The sequence below is a fragment of the Tarenaya hassleriana genome, unplaced genomic scaffold (assembly GCF_000463585.1).
Source record: "Tarenaya hassleriana unplaced genomic scaffold, ASM46358v1 Cleome153, whole genome shotgun sequence".
In the NCBI taxonomy this organism is placed as follows: domain Eukaryota; kingdom Viridiplantae; phylum Streptophyta; class Magnoliopsida; order Brassicales; family Cleomaceae; genus Tarenaya; species Tarenaya hassleriana.
This window is the reverse complement of record NW_010964952.1, coordinates 38,193-55,586: the sequence shown is the minus strand read 5'-3', so window position 1 is coordinate 55,586 and position 17,394 is coordinate 38,193. Positions and strand designations below refer to the sequence as shown.

Sequence of the window (17,394 nt, the reverse complement as noted above, 5' to 3'; positions counted from 1 at the left end):
TGTAGGCCCATTCGAAGTGGTAGTGGCTTCGGAAACCCTTTCCCGAACCACAAGTCATGGTACAATATTATTCTGAGTCATAACGATACATTTTGGGACCAAATGAGCATGTAGGCCCATTCGAAGTGGTAGTGGCTTCGGAAACCCTTTCCCGAACCACAAGTCATGGTACAATATTATTCTGAGTCATAACGATACATTTTGGGACCAAATGAGCAATGCCGAAAACGTACTGGAAAGACAGAAAGCGAAAGAAAGCGACAGAAAGTAGAGAGATATATGTCTGGTGCTGGGGTTAGTGGAAGCTGCGGCGGGAGGCAAGCACACACATCCAGCCCGGAGATATGTCTGTAGCTTTAGTTGTTGCAAGTACTTGCGGAAGCGCCGGTAAAGAAAACACGAAGCCCAAAAGGCAAGGTGATCAGTTAAAGAAGTTTTTTGATGTTACTGAAAGTTATATTGATTATGGTTTAAGTTATTGTGTATGTGTGTTTGTTAGGATGGGAGCATGGTGTTATCTTACGGAATTTGGTCGTAGTGATAATTTGCATCGAATAGTCGTAAATGTGTAGTCATATCTAATAGTCGTAGATCGTAAAGTTGAATGAGTAGTCATATAGAACAAACGTAGATCGTAAAGTTGAATGAGTAGTCATATCGAACAGTTCAGACTGTATGTAATAAATAACACGCGTGTATGCGCATCGAACAGACGGATTGAGTAGTCGTATCGAACAGTAGTAGTCGGTCATAGGGGAAACACGCGTGTATGCTCATGCCTCGAAGAAACAATCATACAGTCTGGACTGACACGACCCGAGTAGTGACCCATCATTACACTTGCATCACAACCCAGCCATCAGTACATTGTGTGTTGAGATAACCGCCTATGTATGAAATATTAAAAAAAACCCTAATTTTTCCTCGCTATAAATATTGAGTCATGCAGTTCGATTTTATCAGCAAACAACAAACTACATTTCAAAAACTAACAACCACATGCGGAATCATTTGTCTGCATAATGTCCTCCCGTCATCTAAACGGGTGGCACTACTCCGCGTCAGATGCTTTACCCATGCTGAGCCATATGTTGGCCATGTTTCGCTGCTGCCGTGACCACCTCTCTTACCTCCTCCCTTTGTCCAAACTGGTGGCACCACTCGGCGTCAGATGCTTTACCCACACAGGGCCATATGTTTGCTGTGTGTCGCCGCTACCGTGACTGCCTCTCCAACCCCCGTGGCCATGGCGTGGCCTTATCCCATTTTCAGTGCTTGTGCTGCGCACGCGGGCCTGGCACACGGAGATCGATCGTACTAAAAGTTAATACTCGTTGTTTGTATTTTTCCATTATAAAATTTTTCCTGATTTTTGTATCAAAACTTAATACGACCAACATTTATTTACCACCAAAGGTAGTCTTTTAGATATAATTTGGGTCGTATCGATTGACTCGATTCATGTGAGAAGAAACATAGTTGTGAACGAGACCATAACGCATGTATTTCTTCACATGTCGCATGTCATCAAGGCAGCATGCCGCATGTAATACAAGTCCTTCACAGCCCGCCGCATTGTCCATCATAATCATCAGGGCATGCATCTTAACTAAACATCAATTACGAGCATTTTACAGTATTTTGCAGGAGGACCTGAAGTGAAATGTAATAAGAACATGCAATAGGCAAATATAACATGCAGAAACATCACGTGCAATAGGCAAATATGCAAACATAATTTAACCAAAAAAATATGCAAACATAACCTGCAGAATGCAACGTGGAGGTCAAATGAAATGTAGGTCTTGATGAGTCGAAGCAGGTCCTACAACACAGCCGACAGTGAGACTAGATCATAACGTGCAAGTTATAAATCTTATACAAGAACAAGGTTTTTATCTTTAAAATTATACATACAACATACTTTCTTTCAACATTCAAATGGCTTCTTTGCAATTGGCTCTATTGTGTCCCATTTTACCACATCTTGTACATCGGTGGGATCTCAGTCTCTTCTTTGAATATTTCTCCGCAGCTGACGGTGATCTTTTTTTCTTCGGTCTCCCAATTGGCCGTCTTAGTCTTACTATTGGATTACCACAAATCTTGCCCGCAACATTTTCACTCACCTTTTCATACAAAAAGTGACTCGCCAAGTTGGCAGACGGTCGTCGAACATATTTGTTCCTATCATCAATGGAACATGTGTGTTCACTCTTGTATTTTCGAACACAAAAAACTCCAGCTCCATCCTTTTTCACAGCTCGAACCATCCACCCGCATCTATTCACTGGACATTGAGCAACTATGGTATTACCAGACGATTTCACTATGCGATAGCCATATGTGTTATTCAATGCTATCTTTTCTATAGCCAAGCAAGGCCTTTCTTTCCCCCCGGGACAAGCCGGACCTGCATTTTCGTAGACTTTCCACGACGTAACTCCTATTTCTTGATTTGTAGGACTGTATAGGTTACATGCAGGTCATATTCGAGGTCTAGAATATAACCTGCATATCACCTGCATTATGATCAGACTTGAAAAGAAGTTGGAAACCCCTGATTTTAATGTTACTGATAGTAAAACTCGTCCGTTATTCTAATGTAATTAAGTATTATTTTTTTTATTAACCACTTCACACTCTGTTCAGCACCTGCACAACATATCGCATTACCTGCAGGTCCTGTCGGGATTTGCGATATGTTGTGATATGTCGTGATAATTTGCGACATGATTTTGGATGCAGTTCACTTTAGTTAAAGGGCACTTATCGCAGGACATGCAGGTCCTTTTTTTTACTTGGATAACTTCGTGTTTTGCAGGACTTGCATTGGTAGTCTACTATTCGTATTTATTTTGTAGAAGTTGCCTTTGTTTTTTCTAAATTCGACATGCGTTTAGTAGATCACTTACGAGGCGTGCAGTTCACTTTAAATAGTGTTGTAATCCCACTTAATGGGTTGCTGATAAATCGCCACAATATTTGGTATGCATGTCACTCTTGTTAAAAAGGGCACGTCCGTCAGGTCTTGGGAAATATTTCGCAGGCCCTACATTTGGCGGGATTTTTTTTTTTTGGTTCAAGACTACTTTTTAGGGTTTCGGACATCGTTATCTTTTCGACCTACTTTTCACTCTCAGGGTTTCGGACATTGTTATCTTTCGATAGTGTATCCTTTTTCGTTGTCCAGTTTCGTTCTTTTGGGGGCATCATTTGCAACATTTTTCAGCCCATCTCGTATTCATCCCTGTATTGTCGCTAAATTCATTTCTCTATCATCGCCTTTCTGCTCTTTCGACCAGATCTAAACAGTTAAGGTAGCAAATCACCTTTCAGAAGCTTATTTCATACTAATGCTCGTATAGATTGCATCGTAATATGCACGGCAGGTTAAATTCATGCATGGCAGGTTAAGTGTAGGAACGGTACACGAATATAACTGCAATCGGGTGGAATTATGATTCTGAGTGTTCTTCTTGTTCACTCTTCAGTAGATTTTCTCCATATTTTGTTCTGTTGGTTCGTCATTTGTAACCTATTCCCCCGTATTCATTCCATATCTCCCCCACTGTATATATCTAACAACTATCGTCACCTTATCGCTCTTTCGGCCAGATCTATCCTTTTAAGGTACTACTAATTCACCTTTCTGCATCGTAGCTTTTGTTTCTTCTTGATAGGTTGAGAATCATCTTTCTTCAGCGGATACCATCGTATCCTTCCCCGCAGGTTATATTCCTTCTTGGTTTTCTGCACAGCAGGTTATGTTCTTTCATGGCAAGCTATATTCTGTGTTTTTTTTTTCGTGTTTTTGTTCATACAGATGGAATTATACTCTGTTTTCGGTAAATGGGAAGCTGGACAGTTTATTGTGGATGAAGATGTTGGAGCTAGAATATTCAAGATCAACCGTCGATTGACATATTCTGAACTGGTCAGTATGGTAATTGAGGATTATGGGATTGAAGACTCATTCGAAGTAGACATGAGATATTTACCTACAAAATTTGAGAGACAGCGACAAAGTATATCGAGAAATTCTCCCGTAGTAATCAGCTCTGATAGACAGATTGAGTCTCTTGTATCAAATTTGAAACACGATGAAGGTATACCGCTTATGGTTTCTTTAAAAGAAAAGAAAAAGACTGTTGCGGAAGAAGGATGCGGTAGTGACTGATGTGAGCTCCGGGCTGAACAACGGAGATCACGAAGAGCATGGAGATCGGAGCCGATTCACACGCAAGCAGCTGCACTCGAAGTCGGATCCGGATCACTTAGAGGGAGGATGGGAACGAGATGGAGCTTCGGATCAGTCACGGGCCGGATGGCACTCGACGTAATCCCGGAGCAGATGAGGGGGTGGATAGATTCGACGGCTAGGAGGCGTCGGACACACCGGACGCTATTCCGCGGACACACCGGCGGTGACTCTTGGACACACCAAGAGTGAATGAGTCTCGGACTCACCAAGACAAGAAATCTCGACACAAAGGTGGAGAAAGAGACAAGAGTCTGCTGAAAATTCTGATTAACCAAGTTGAAAAATGTTTACAAGGGATAGTAGGAGTTTAAGTAGAAAGAGAAGACAACAAAACAATAAAAGCTAAACAACATGCAACCCTTGTGCATTAATGGTGATTAGGTGGTAGAAAAGAGCTGTTGAAAGTTGCTTGCATCTCAAGAAGCTTCCTTTTGTAGTGACTTGGACTTCAAGAAGCTTCGGGATTAGCCACGAGCAAGTTACATGTGGCTCGGGTTTCTTCGGGAGAAGAGAACGCTGCATTCTCTTCGCTTGATAGTGTCAATGCTTGATGGAAGTAGGCATTGAGCTTTCCTTGGAGTGCTCGTGTCTTGGCCCGGGTGATCGGAGGTTCGGCACGCACTTGAGCTGTCGAAGAATGTGACTTCGGCTTAACATGTGTAACGGTTTCGGCCGAAGGAACAGCGGGTGGCGAAAGTGAACGTGTGAGCTCCGGCCCGTACGAACACTCCGTCTCATCGTCCATGCTATCATTCGTGGCTGTCTCCATATCTCCGATCCTAGCAGCTTCCTCGCTTCCTTCCTTAGCAGCTTCCTTGCTTCCTTCCTTAGCATCTTCCGTGCGCTCCAAGCTACCGATGTCCTCATCATGCCCTCCCTCTTGAAAAGATTTCGTCCTCGAAATGTCATAACCTGCATCAAAGGGAAGTAAATCAGCGACATTAAAAGAATTTGACACATTATATTCACTTGGTAGCTCGAGTTTATAAGCATTATCGTTGATGCGCTGTATCACTCGAAATGGTCCATCACCCCGCGGGGCGAGTTTGGATTTTCTTTTGTCCGGGAATCTCTCGGATCGAAAGTGGAGCCACACCCAATCGCTTTCCTTGAATGTTACTTCTTTCCGGCCTTTATTGGCTTGGCGTGCGTATTGCTCTGTTCGGCGGGCAATGTTGTCGCGAACCTTCGCGTGGAGCTTCTTAACAAGCTCAGCCTTTGCATCCCCATCGAGATTGACGATGTCCTTATTGGGGATGGCAACGAGATCCAAAGGAGTAGTAGGATTGAATCCATACACGATCTCGAAAGGTGAGTGCCTCGTAGCGGAATGAATGGCTCGGTTATATGCAAACTCGATGTGAGGCAAACACTCGACCCAATTTCCAAGTCCTTTACCGAGAGTAGCCCTTAATAAGTTCGATAGAGTTCGGTTGACTACTTCGGTTTGTCCATCCGTTTGGGGATGACAAGTGGTCGAGAAGACTAGTTTAGTGCCGAGTTTCTTCCACAAAGTGCGCCAAAAGTGGCTGAGAAACTTTGAATCCCGGTCGGACACTATAGTCTTAGGAAGCCCGTGTAGACGCACAATCTCTTTAAAGAACAAATCGGCGATGTGTTTTGCGTCGTCTATTTTAGCACACGGAATAAAATGGGCCATCTTCGAGAAGCGATCGACAACTACGAAGATGGAATCCTTGTGATGGATTTTCGGTAGTCCTAACACGAAATCCATGGAGATGTCGACCCATGGATGCATCGGAATCGGCAGTGGTATGTATAAGCCGTGGGGGTGGACTCGGGATTTGGCTTGGTGGCACTCAACGCACTTGGCACAGAACTTTTGTACGTCCTTTTTCAAATGTGGCCAAAAGAAGTGTTCCTGGACCATAGCCAAAGTCTTGTCAATCCCGAAATGCCCGGCTAAGGCTCCGCCATGAGCCTCGCGGAGGATAACCTCTCGAAGGGAACCTCGTGGAATACATAGCCGCTTATCACGAAACAGGTAGCCCTCATGGACGTAAAATGGTCCGTGATGTCCATGTGCACACTCGCTCACGATTGGTCCAAAATCCGGGTCGTCCTTGTAAAGCTCTTTCGTGTGCTCAAAGCCGAACGCACGAGCTTCCATGACCGATATGAGAGTGTGACGTCGAGACAAAGCGTCAGCTACGACATTCTCCTTTCCCTTCTTGTACTTGATGATGTACGGAAAGGTCTCAATGAACTCCAACCACTTAGCGTGCCGACGCTTGAGAGTGGTTTGCCCCTTGAGGTGTTTTAGGGTCTCGTGGTTGGAGTGTACGACAAACTCCTTAGCGAGCAGATAATGATGCCAAGTCTCAAGGGCTCGTACTAAGGCATAAAGCTCTTTGTCGTATGTTGGGTAGTTTAGGGCAGCCCCGTTAAGTTTCTCACTAAAGAATGCCACAGGTCTCTTTTCTTGAATAAGTACGGCTCCTATGCCAATGCCGGAGGCATCGCATTCAATCTCAAAGGTCTTTTCGAAGTTCGGAAGAACTAAGACGGGGGCTTTTGTGAGACTGTCCTTGAGAGCATCAAAGGCGTGCTCCTGCGCCTCACCCCAAGAGAAAGCGACGTCCTTCTTGGTGATGGCCGTAAGCGGAGCAGCAATGCTGCTAAAATCCCGCACAAATCTCCGGTAAAAACTGGCTAACCCGAGAAAACTTCGGACATGTCCAATGGTAGTAGGAGTGGGCCATTCGCGTATCGCCTTAATCTTCTCCTCATCCACTCGCAGTCCCTTAGAGCTGACCACGAAACCGAGGAAGACTAGTTCGTTTGTCCAAAACAAACATTTCTTAAGATTGGCATAAAGGCTTTCGGTCCTCAGGGTGCTCAAGACCTGTTCTAAGTGTGAGGCGTGGTCGTCCTCGCTTTGGCTAAAAATCAAGATGTCATCGAAGTAGACCACAACAAATTTCCCTATGAAAGCTCGTAGAACGTGGTTCATGAGCCGCATAAATGTGCTCGGGGCGTTGGTCAAGCCGAAAGGCATGACTAGCCACTCGTATAGGGCTTGTTTGGTCTTGAAGGCGGTTTTCCATTCATCGCCCTCTTTCATGCGTACTTGATGATAACCACTCTTTAGGTCGATCTTTGAAAAGATCGTGGCTCCGCTTAGCTCATCAAGCATATCGTCTAGCCTAGGGATAGGATGCCGATATTTAACCGTAATGTTATTTATCGCGCGGCAATCCACACACATCCGCCAAGTCCCGTCTTTCTTTGGTACCAAGAGTACCGGAACAGCACATGGGCTTAGACTCTCACGGATGTAGCCCTTGTCCATGAGCTCACTGACTTGTCTCTCGAGCTCCTTGGTCTCCTCGGGGTTCATCCGGTAGGCAGGACGGTTAGGCAAAGGAGCACCGGGGACCAAATCGATTTGGTGCTCAATCCCGCGTATTGGAGGTAAACCGGACGGAATTTCCTCTGGAAATACGTCCTTGAATTGGTCAAGGAGCGGCCTAAGAGCTGGATGCTCGGGGAGGTAGTCCGATCGTAGGTCTAGATTATCCTTAAAGACCAAGAGAATCACCGCAAGTTCTTGTCGAATAGCCCGATCTACTTGACTAGCCTTAAGATAGAAGTTTCCTTTCTTCGGTTCTTTTTCCTGGGCTAGTTTTAGTTGCATTTCATGTACTTGCAACGGGCTAAGGGGTGCGAGCACAACCTTTTTCTTGTTATGGACGAAGGAGTATTGGTTCGCTCGACCGTCATGTGTTACTTCTCGATCAAATTGCCATGGTCTGCCGAGAAGCATGTGTCCTGCCTGCATGGGAACTATATCACACAAGACTTCGTCTTGGTATCGCCCAATACTAAAGGGAACTCGCACTCGCTCGGTCACCTTTAGCTCCCCTTGGTTATTCAACCATTGCAGTTTGTAGGGGTGTGGATGTTTCTCGGGAGTCAGTCCGAGCTTCTTGACCATGTAGGCGCTCGCCACATTGGTACAAGATCCGCTATCTATGATCAGTCCACATACTTTACCGCGAACGGTACATCGCGTATGAAAGATAGTCTCTCTTTGAGCTGTCTCTTCTGAATCTACCATGGCGCTAAGGACACGACGTGTCACGAGTAGCTCGCCACTATCCGGATACTCAACTTGTTCCTCAAGTTCTCCTGCCTCCTCTTCTGCCATGGATTCATATTCACCATTATCCATGAGGATCATGACTCGGGAGTTTGGGCAGTTACGGGCCATGTGTCCACGACCCCGACACTTATAACACACGAGCTCGCGCGCACGGGTGTCCTTAGAAGGGTCAACTACGGCTTTCGGGTTTTGGACAATGTCGATAGCCTTGCCTTTATCTCGGATGTCCCGGTTGGCCTTAGACTCGGAATAGTCGCGTCTTAGAGGGGCCGAAGGCTTCGGCCCGGACGGCAGGCTCGAGAAAGCCTTAGTTCGACTAATCCTCGATTGTTTCTTTTGCTCGTGCGTTTCCACTTGCACGGCCAGGTGGAGCAATTCTGGGAGATCACGATAAGGATGGCGTTCGACTTTACGAGCGATTCGCTCTTGCAGTCCATCTAAAAATTGTGCCATTATCGTTTCCTCATCCTCATCAAGCTCGAGTCGGCTCCTAAGGTGTTCAAATTCCTCAAAATACTCTTCCACCGTTCGGGTTCCCTGCGATAAGCGACGGTACTTTCGTTGAAGGTCTCGGTGGTAGTGAGGCGGGACATATCGTTTACGCATAAGATTCTTCATCTCACGCCATGTTCCTATAGGCGCATAGTGTCCACGCCGCCTCTCAAGTCCCTCGCGATCCCACCATGAGAGCGCGTTTTCTGCAAGTTGCGCTGCTGCGTATTGGACCTTCTTACGTTCGGAATATTCGTAGCATTCAAAGATATTATCCATTCTACGTTCCCAGTCCACATATGCCTCGGGATCTACCTTTCCTAGGAAGAGAGGGGGTTTAAGTTTCAGGTCGTTACTAGGGCCTCTAGTTGGTCGATGTCGTAGTCCTTCTTCTTCCTCGACATCGTCTGCCCACCTACGAGGTCTATCTCTCGGTCTAGGATTCATTCTCCGTCTAGGTATCTCCTCATGGTCTGACTCATCGTCATCGACCCTAACTCTAGCTCTATGACCCCTCGCTAGCGGTCTCTCGTCATAGTCCGACTCCTCGTCATATATGACTCTCTCACGGGTTCTAGGTCGGTCGTTAAGTCTTTGTCTATGGTTTCCCGTACGCTCGGGGTGTCTCTCAGCTTCCCTATCTCGGGCTCGGACCCTAGGAGCGATGTCACTCCCATCATCACTAAGAGTTTCGGATAAGGGCAGTGGCCGAGGTCTAGATGGATCTACCGGGGCTCGGTTCCTAGGTTCCGTTTCTCTAATGGTTTGGGTTTCCGGTCTAGACCCTTCTAACTTAGAAATACGCTCCATCATTTGTTGTAGGGCTCGGAAAATCTCTTGGTTGCTAGATGATCCTATCTCCAATCCCTCATTGGAGGCATCGTGAGCACTCATGTTTATAATTCGCTCAAATCTCGCAATATGCACGTAATGTACTATACACTCAAACGAATCCCAATCAACGTGCACGAGCGTAAGTGATAGACGTGGATATCAAAGAGCAATCACTCAACGTGCAATGGCTAACAACAACAGTGAGTGAATACGGAAGTAAGAAAACACACGTGCAAAGCGATTCACACACAACGTGCTTAGCAATGAACGTGCGAAGCTATTGATCAGCTAATGGAAAGCAAATATCACTAGCAACCCACAACGTACGAACGACTCAAGCACTTTAAAGTGATTAGCGATTTCTTTCAATCAATCGTGCAATCGAGACGAAGCTATGAACGTGCAAACACGCAACGCACACACGTAATAGGACAGATTCGATTTTACAAAGAAACAACACAAGTAAGGGAACGAGTTCACCGTGGTTGGCGTGGCTTCGAACGACGATCGATTCCGTTGGGTCGAGCAAAGCTCTGATACCAAAATGATGTGAGCTCCGGGCTGAACAACGGAGATCACGAAGAGGATGGAGATCGGAGCCGATTCACACGCAAGCAGCTGCACTCGAAGTCGGATCCGGATCACTTAGAGGGAGGATGGGAACGAGATGGAGCTTCGGATCAGTCACGGGCCGGATGGCACTCGACGTAATCCTGGAGCAGATGAGGGGTGGATAGATTCGAAGGCTAGGAGGCGTCGGACACACCGGACGCTATTCCGCGGACACACCGGCGGCAACTCTTGGACACACCAAGAGTGAAAGAGTCTCGGACTCACCAAGACAAGAAATCTCGACACTAAGGTGGAGAAGGAGACAAGAGTCTGCTGAAAATTCTGATTAACCAACTTGAAAAAATGTTTACAAGGGATAATATGAGTTTAAGTAGAAAGAGAAGACAACAAAGCAATAAAAGCTAAACAACATGCAACCCTTGTGCATTAATGGTGATTAGGTGGTAGAAAAGAGCTGTTGAGAGTTGCTTGCATCTCAAGAAGCTTCCTTTTGTAGTGACTTGTACTTCAAGGAGCTTCGGGATTAACCACGAGCAAGTTGCATGTGGCTCGGGTTACTTCGGGAGAGGAGAACGCTGCATTCTCTTCACTTGATAGTGTCAATGCTTGATGGAAGTAGGCATTGAGCTTTCCTTGGAGTGCTCGTGTCTTGGCCCGGGTGATCGGAGGTTCGGCACGCACTTGAGCTGTCGAAGAATGTGACTTCGGCTTAACATGTGTAACGGTTTCGGCCGAAGGAACAGCGGGTGGCGAAAGTGAACGTGTGAGCTCCGGCCCGTACGAACACTCCGTCTCATCGTCCATGCTATCATTCGTGGCTGTCTCCATATCTCCGATCCTAGCAGCTTCCTCGCTTCCTTCCTTAGCAGCTTCCTTGCTTCCTTCCTTAGCATCTTCCGTGCGCTCCAAGCTACCGATGTCCTCATCAGTGACACTGGCAAAAGGGTTGGCATTAGAGTTGATTTGAATGAGGAACCACCTATTTTGGGGTCATCGTCTGTCGGTATTGGTAGTGGGTATAAACTCAGAGATGATGTTGAAGATTGTGTCAACGATCAAGGGACTTTTGAGGTTGATGATTGGGATGTGGACACTCCGGTTGTTGATGTTGATGTTGATGATTGGGATGTGGAGACTCGGATGGAAACTCCTCAACCGCGTGCAAAACGCGTTTTATTTTGTGATCAAGACGCTGAGGTTGATTTCGACCTTGAAATGACAACTCCTCGACCGGATAAAAAACACATTCTAGTGTGTGAAGGCTCCTCGAATGTGCACAAGAAAGTTGATCTGTTGAATAACACGTCTCACATATATGAGGGACAATTCTTTGAAGACAAATTGTCTTTCAGGTTGGCTATAGAAAAGATAGCATTGAATAACACATATGGCTATCGCATAGTGAAATCGTCTGGTAATACCATAGTTGCTCAATGTCCAGTGAATAGATGCGGGTGGATGGTTCGAGCTGTGAAAAAGGATGGAGCTGGAGTTTTTTGTGTTCGAAAATACAAGAGTGAACACACATGTTCCATTGATGATAGGAACAAATATGTTCGACGACCGCCTGCCAACTTGGCGAGTCACTTTTTGTATGAAAAGGTGAAGGGATCAGCCCGTGAGTTTAAACCTAAAGATGTTAAGAAAAATATGTTGACCGATTATGGTTTTGACATGACCTATTGGCAAGCATGGAAAGCGAAGGAAAAAGCCATTGATATTGTTAGAGCAAGTCCTGAAAATAGTTTCAATTTTCTACCGGCTTACCTGGAATTGATTCAAGAAGCTAACTCAGGTACCGTTACCAGCTATGTGGTTGATGAAGATTGTAGATTTAAGTATGCCTTTATTGCATTTGGTGCATGTCTGAGAGGGTTCTGTTATATGAGAAAAGTGATTGTAGTTGATGGGACCTTCTTGACCGGGAAGTTCAAAGGAGTTTTGTTGGTCGCAGTGTGCCAGGACGGAAACAATCATATTTACCCAATTGCATTTGGAGTTGTGGATTCAGAGAACGTTGACTCTTGGGAATGGTTCCTCATGCAATTGCGTTCGAGCATTGAAGACAATGAGAATTTGGTCTTCATATCCGATAGGCATGCATCAATATTAAGGACTATAGCAAAGATCTTCCCATTGGCTAAACATGGTATATGTGTGTACCATTTGTTAAAAAATATACGGACCCGGTTCAAAAGTAGAAAGATTGTAGATTTGGTTAGGGAAGCGGCAATGGCGTATACAACAAGTCATTTTGATAGGGTATTCGCTCAAATACATCTGGCAGATGAGAGAGTGGCTAAATATTTGGAGGATGTTGATGTGAAGATGTGGTCTCGTGCTTATTTTAAAGGATTGAGGTACAATATATTGACAAGTAATATCGCAGAATCGATGAATTCCGTGACAAGAGACGTTCGCGATTATCCGATTGTACCTCTACTAGATCACATAAGATCTATCCTCACAAAGTGGTTTTGTGAGCGACGTACTCAGGCAAACATATGCACCCAGGATTTTACGCCTGAAACTGTTGTCACAGTAGAGGACCTGTTGGAAAAATCTCGTAAACTGCAAGTCCACAATATATGCCCGGGACAATACCAAGTGAAAGGAGGTCAGCATGAACATGTGGTCAACTTAGATTGTTCGACCTGCACTTGCCGTGCATTCGACATCCTTAAGACCCCATGTGTTCACGCGATCGCCGCAGCTACTCGGTCTCAGCTGTCCATACAGATACTTATTGATCCATTTTACTCGACTAAATTTTGGAGATTAGCCTACGAAGATAGTATTTATCCGATTGGTGTTCCGATGGAAGACTGGCAGGTTAGTGAAGATGTTGCGGACGAGATTTGTGGTAATCCAATAGTAAGACGGCCAATTGGGAGACCGAAGAAAAAAAGAATACCGTCAGCTGCGGAGAAATATTCAAAGAAGACTCAGAGATCCCACCGATGTACCAGATGTGGTAAAACGGGACACAATAGAGCCACTTGCAAAGAAGCCATTTGAATGTTGAAAGAATGTTGTATGTACTGATCGTAAATTAAGTTTTAAAGTAAAAACCCCGTTGTTGTATATATATGAATACAGCAGGACATAATACACTCATGCAGGTCATCTGCAGGTCCTGAGAGGACCTCGAGGTCGTATGAAAGACCTGCATGAAATGATAGTTTAAACTCGTACGTTTTTTTATGTAATTAAGTATTATTATTTTTATTAACTATTTCAAACGAACTGCGCATGGTGCGTCATTTATAAATTGGCACGTCAAACTCTCTGATTTGGCGAATTGATCAATTGCGAGCAACGAAAATGTTAATAAGCACCTCCTATAACAATTTTGATAAGTATATAATAATCGCATCTATCTAAATTTAACACCTTATTTTGTGTAGCAATGCATGTTCCCCCATTTAAGGGTATTTTTGCAATTGCCCCTTAAATGGGCACCATGCTAAGTTCGTTTGTAGTAGTTAATAAATGACTTGCACCATGAGCAATCGTCACAGTGACAATGACCGGACCTACATTCAGTCGTACTGTGTCGTAGTGAAGTGCAATGAGTCGTAATGAATTTTACATCCAAGTCGTAGATTTGTAGATATGGTCATTATACAGTCGTAGTGAAGTCTAATGAGTCGTAATGAGACTTGTCACAACAAATCATCATGAGATTTCCGACCCTCCTGATTCATGAAGACCCTGATGCTTTAGGGTTTTCGTAAACGGTCTCATGATGCTTTTAGGGTTTAAGGTTTGCGTAATAGTCAGAAGGGTCGTTATGGATAATAGTCAGAAGAATTGATTTGATACACTTCTCCTTGATTCTCTTCGATTTCATCTCTATCTCCAAGATCTCATCTTTATCTCTATCTCTTCAAGTCTTTGACTTTATCTCCAAGATCTTGTCTCTATCTCAAATCTCCTCAAAATCTTCTTAGCTTTGATTCTATCTTCATCTCTTCAAGTGAAAACCAAACTTCGTGGCTCTATCTCTTCATATTGCTTTCCCTAAAATCTCTCCAAGTGGTTGACATTGAGTCCATCTCAATCTCTTAGTCTAACTTTTTCTCCAATTCTTCAGACTTACCTCAAAATATCTCGAATTGTATCTCGCCGGATTTCTCTCCTGAAATCTCTTAAGTTTGTTGAACCTGCATTTTCTATCAAACAAAAAAACACATGTGCAAATAATTGCACTAACAGTTTTAATCAATGTAAGATAACAAAAATTACATTTTATCCAAATTTTGAGGTTTAATTTCATTCACTTGTGTTATGGGCACATCGTCTCCTTCATATGCCGATTTGCTCGTTGCCCCATATATGAAGCATTCCTTGGTACATTGAAGAACAAAATCAAGAATTGTGCTTGCCATTCCCAGCCTTAAAGAGGGGATATTTTTCTTCAGAAGTTGGCCTCTTTTAAAATCAATCCCGAAGGCATGACACTCGACAAACTTGAGAGCGTATATCCCGCAATCATTTTCACCGATTTGCCGCGGAGTATCCTGCCTCAGAATTATCTCATATGGATTACGTTCCATGGAAGCAGAGGATGTTGACAAATAATAATACATGAAAGGAACGACCACCGCAAACGGCTTGACACTTTCCCGTCTCATCTGAAGTCCCTCTGGGGTTTTTGGAAACAACGAGTCTAGAACCTCATTCAGTCGGTCTTTCCTCTTCACAACCAGTGTAATCCAATGATTATTGTTGACCAACAGAACAGTGTAAAATGTGTCCACATCACTCAAGCTCCGACCCTCCCCGTATGCCCGCGGGTATACGCCTTTGAAGTAGGGATTCAGTTGATTGTGTAGCCGACTGCTAGTAAGATCCCTCTTGCAGAAATCTCTATATATATTGTTCACGAGCATATTGAAAAGGTTGTCCATAAAGGCAATTCTACTGTTAGGGAAGAGCTCAGGTTGGCTCTTCAACATCTTCCTATACATTGCCAAGAAGCAGTCCATATGCTGGAGTGGATAAAGAAACATGTCAACACGAATGATACAATGTAAAACACTACGTCAACAAGAATTTAAATTTAAAATACTTACATCAGTCGACAACTGAGACTCTTTCGTCATGATATCTTCAATAAAATCGGGGAATCTGACATTAAAAGTAGTGAAGCTGAAATCCTGATGGCTGAAAAGGAGAAAAATCATTTTTTAGTATATGAATTTAACAAGCAAACTGCACGACCCTGCAGGTCATGCATGTCGTCACGCACGACCTGTTTGTTTAAAACCATGACCTGCAGGATATGGATCATGATTTAATATTAATTTTAAATAAGGTCGTGAATAACGTACCGTGTTTTACACCTGTGAAGGTTTTTGAGGTCTTCATCGCTTGGCTTTCGAAATGGATCATGATTAATCATCTTTGGTGGCAAAATTTTTCCAACGGTTGGGCTGATATAATATGGACTTCCGATCTTCCTGTTAAGCACCTGTCGTCACGCACGACCTGTTTGTTTAAAACCATGACCTGCAGGATATGGATCATGATTTAATATTAATTTTAAATAAGGTCGTGAATAACGTACCGTGTTTTACACCTATGAAGGTTTTTGAGGTCTTCATCGCTTGCCTTTCGAAATGGATCATGATTAATCATCTTTGGTGGCAAAATTTTTCCAACGATTGGGCTGATATAATATGGACTTCCGATTCTCCTTCTCCTCCAGCAAGATCTGCAGACTGTCGTCTGAAGAAGAACTATATGTTGCACGTCTCCTTTTTCTTGAATCTCGCCGTCGCTTGTGTCCCGCCAACTGATTCTCCTTCTCCTCCCACGTCTTCTTTTCCTCGACTTCCTCCTCATCGTCGTCCAGGAGCTGCAGGACCTGCTTTTCCTTCGCTTCCTCCTCCTCCTTCTCCTGATTCTCTTTCTCCTCCAGCAAGATCTGAAACTGTCGTCTGAAGAAGAACTATATGTTGCACGTCGCCTTTTTCTTGAATCCCGCCGTCGCTTCTGTCCCGCCAACTGATTCTCCTTCTCCTCCCACGTCTTCTTTTCCTCGACTTCCTCCTCATCGTCGTCCAGGAGCTGCATGACCTGTTTTTCCTTCGCTTCCTCCTCCTCCTTCTCCTGATTCTCCTTCTCCTCCAGCATGATCTGCAGACTGTCGTCTAAAGAAGAACTATATGTTGCACGTCGCCTTTTTCTTGAATCCTTATCAAATTGTGTTGCCAGAATCTTCATATGACTTTCAACAGACATAAACCTGTTGTCCACTGATAGGAGCATGTTATATAATTTGTTATTTGAAGTTAACAAATTTTCAAGCAAGGACATAACAGTCCTTCGCTCCTCCCCTTCTTTTCTCCTCTTTTCCTCTTTTCTCTTCTTCCTTTGCTCCTCTTCTCTCTTCTTATTTTCCTCCTTTTTTCTCTTCTCATCGTCTTTTTCCTTGTCCTCCTCTTCGTTCCTCTTTTTCTTCTCTTCCTCTTCATTCTCAGCTTTATCAATAGGCGAGAAACGCAATCTCCTAATCGCCCCCTCCACCAGTTTTTGTGGTATTACTATGCTTATAGGTCGCGCAAGAACAAGCGCAAATCCAGTTGCGTAGAAACACCCCAATCCTCGTTACAAAACCTATAACCTTGATCGATAAGCCTCAAAATATTCTCGACGGTAGGATCGTCGACTTCATCACAGTACTTGTCGACGACTTTTTCCACTTCTTAATGGAAGGCTCCAATTGACCCGGCAATCAAACTGAAAGGTACGACGGATGCTGTTTTCGTGACACGGCCTGCTTTTCTCTTAGATTTCCAACAGGAACCTTTCGGTCAGGCAACGAACGGCAGGTCTGTAGATCTTTCTCCATGGGTCGCAGGTCTCTGCAGGTGGCATGTAGGTGGGCAGGGTCATTGTGTAGAGCCGAGGGACCTACCCACCTGCATTCCACCTGCAGAGACCTGCGACCCATGGGGAAGGATCTACTGACTTGCCGTCCGTGGCGTGACCGAAGGTTTCTTGTTGGAAATCTTAGAGAAAAGCGTCATGGGAGGGTCATTTTATAGGAACAACGGAAACAAAAGATGAAAGGTACGACGGATGCCGCTTTCGCGAC

At 44.5% G+C, this 17,394-nt stretch overlaps 2 protein-coding genes across 2 annotated transcripts; one reads left to right on the top strand and one right to left on the bottom strand.

Moving 5' to 3' along the window:
* Positions 1-10,898: 10,898 nt before the first annotated feature.
* On the top strand, positions 10,899-13,307 carry LOC104809156. The gene is made up of 2 exons (XM_010535050.1): positions 10,899-10,957; positions 11,135-13,307. Exons 1-2 carry the CDS (start codon positions 10,899-10,901, stop codon positions 13,305-13,307), a joined length of 2,232 nt encoding a protein of 743 aa, XP_010533352.1.
* A 1,226-nt stretch (positions 13,308-14,533) lies between these two features.
* LOC104809155 (UPF0746 protein DDB_G0281095-like) lies at positions 14,534-16,565 on the bottom strand. The gene is made up of 4 exons (XM_010535049.1): positions 16,303-16,565; positions 15,980-16,234; positions 15,368-15,458; positions 14,534-15,283 (listed from the first exon to the last, which is right to left on the bottom strand). The coding sequence occupies exons 1-4, from the start codon at positions 16,563-16,565 to the stop codon at positions 14,534-14,536; spliced, it is 1,359 nt and encodes a 452-aa protein (XP_010533351.1).
* Between the last annotated feature and the right edge of the window lie 829 nt (positions 16,566-17,394).

Bases quoted from the DNA above. Each gene is read 5' to 3' on its own strand.
- LOC104809155 (XM_010535049.1), bottom strand. From the start codon at position 16,565: ATGCTCCTATCAGTGGACAACAGGTTTATGTCTGTTGAAAGTCATATG. The intron at 16,235-16,302 runs GTTGGCGGGACA...GTTCTTCTTCAG, and splicing joins TGGGAGGAGAAGGAGAATCA to ACGACAGTTTCAGATCTTGC. The intron at 15,459-15,979 runs GTCCATATTATA...TCTCCTTTTCAG, and splicing joins GAGGAGAAGGAGAATCGGAA to CCATCAGGATTTCAGCTTCA.
- LOC104809156 (XM_010535050.1), top strand. From the start codon at position 10,899: ATGGAAGTAGGCATTGAGCTTTCCTTGGAGTGCTCGTGTCTTGGCCCG. The intron at 10,958-11,134 runs GTTCGGCACGCA...CGATCCTAGCAG, and splicing joins CTTGGCCCGGGTGATCGGAG to CTTCCTCGCTTCCTTCCTTA.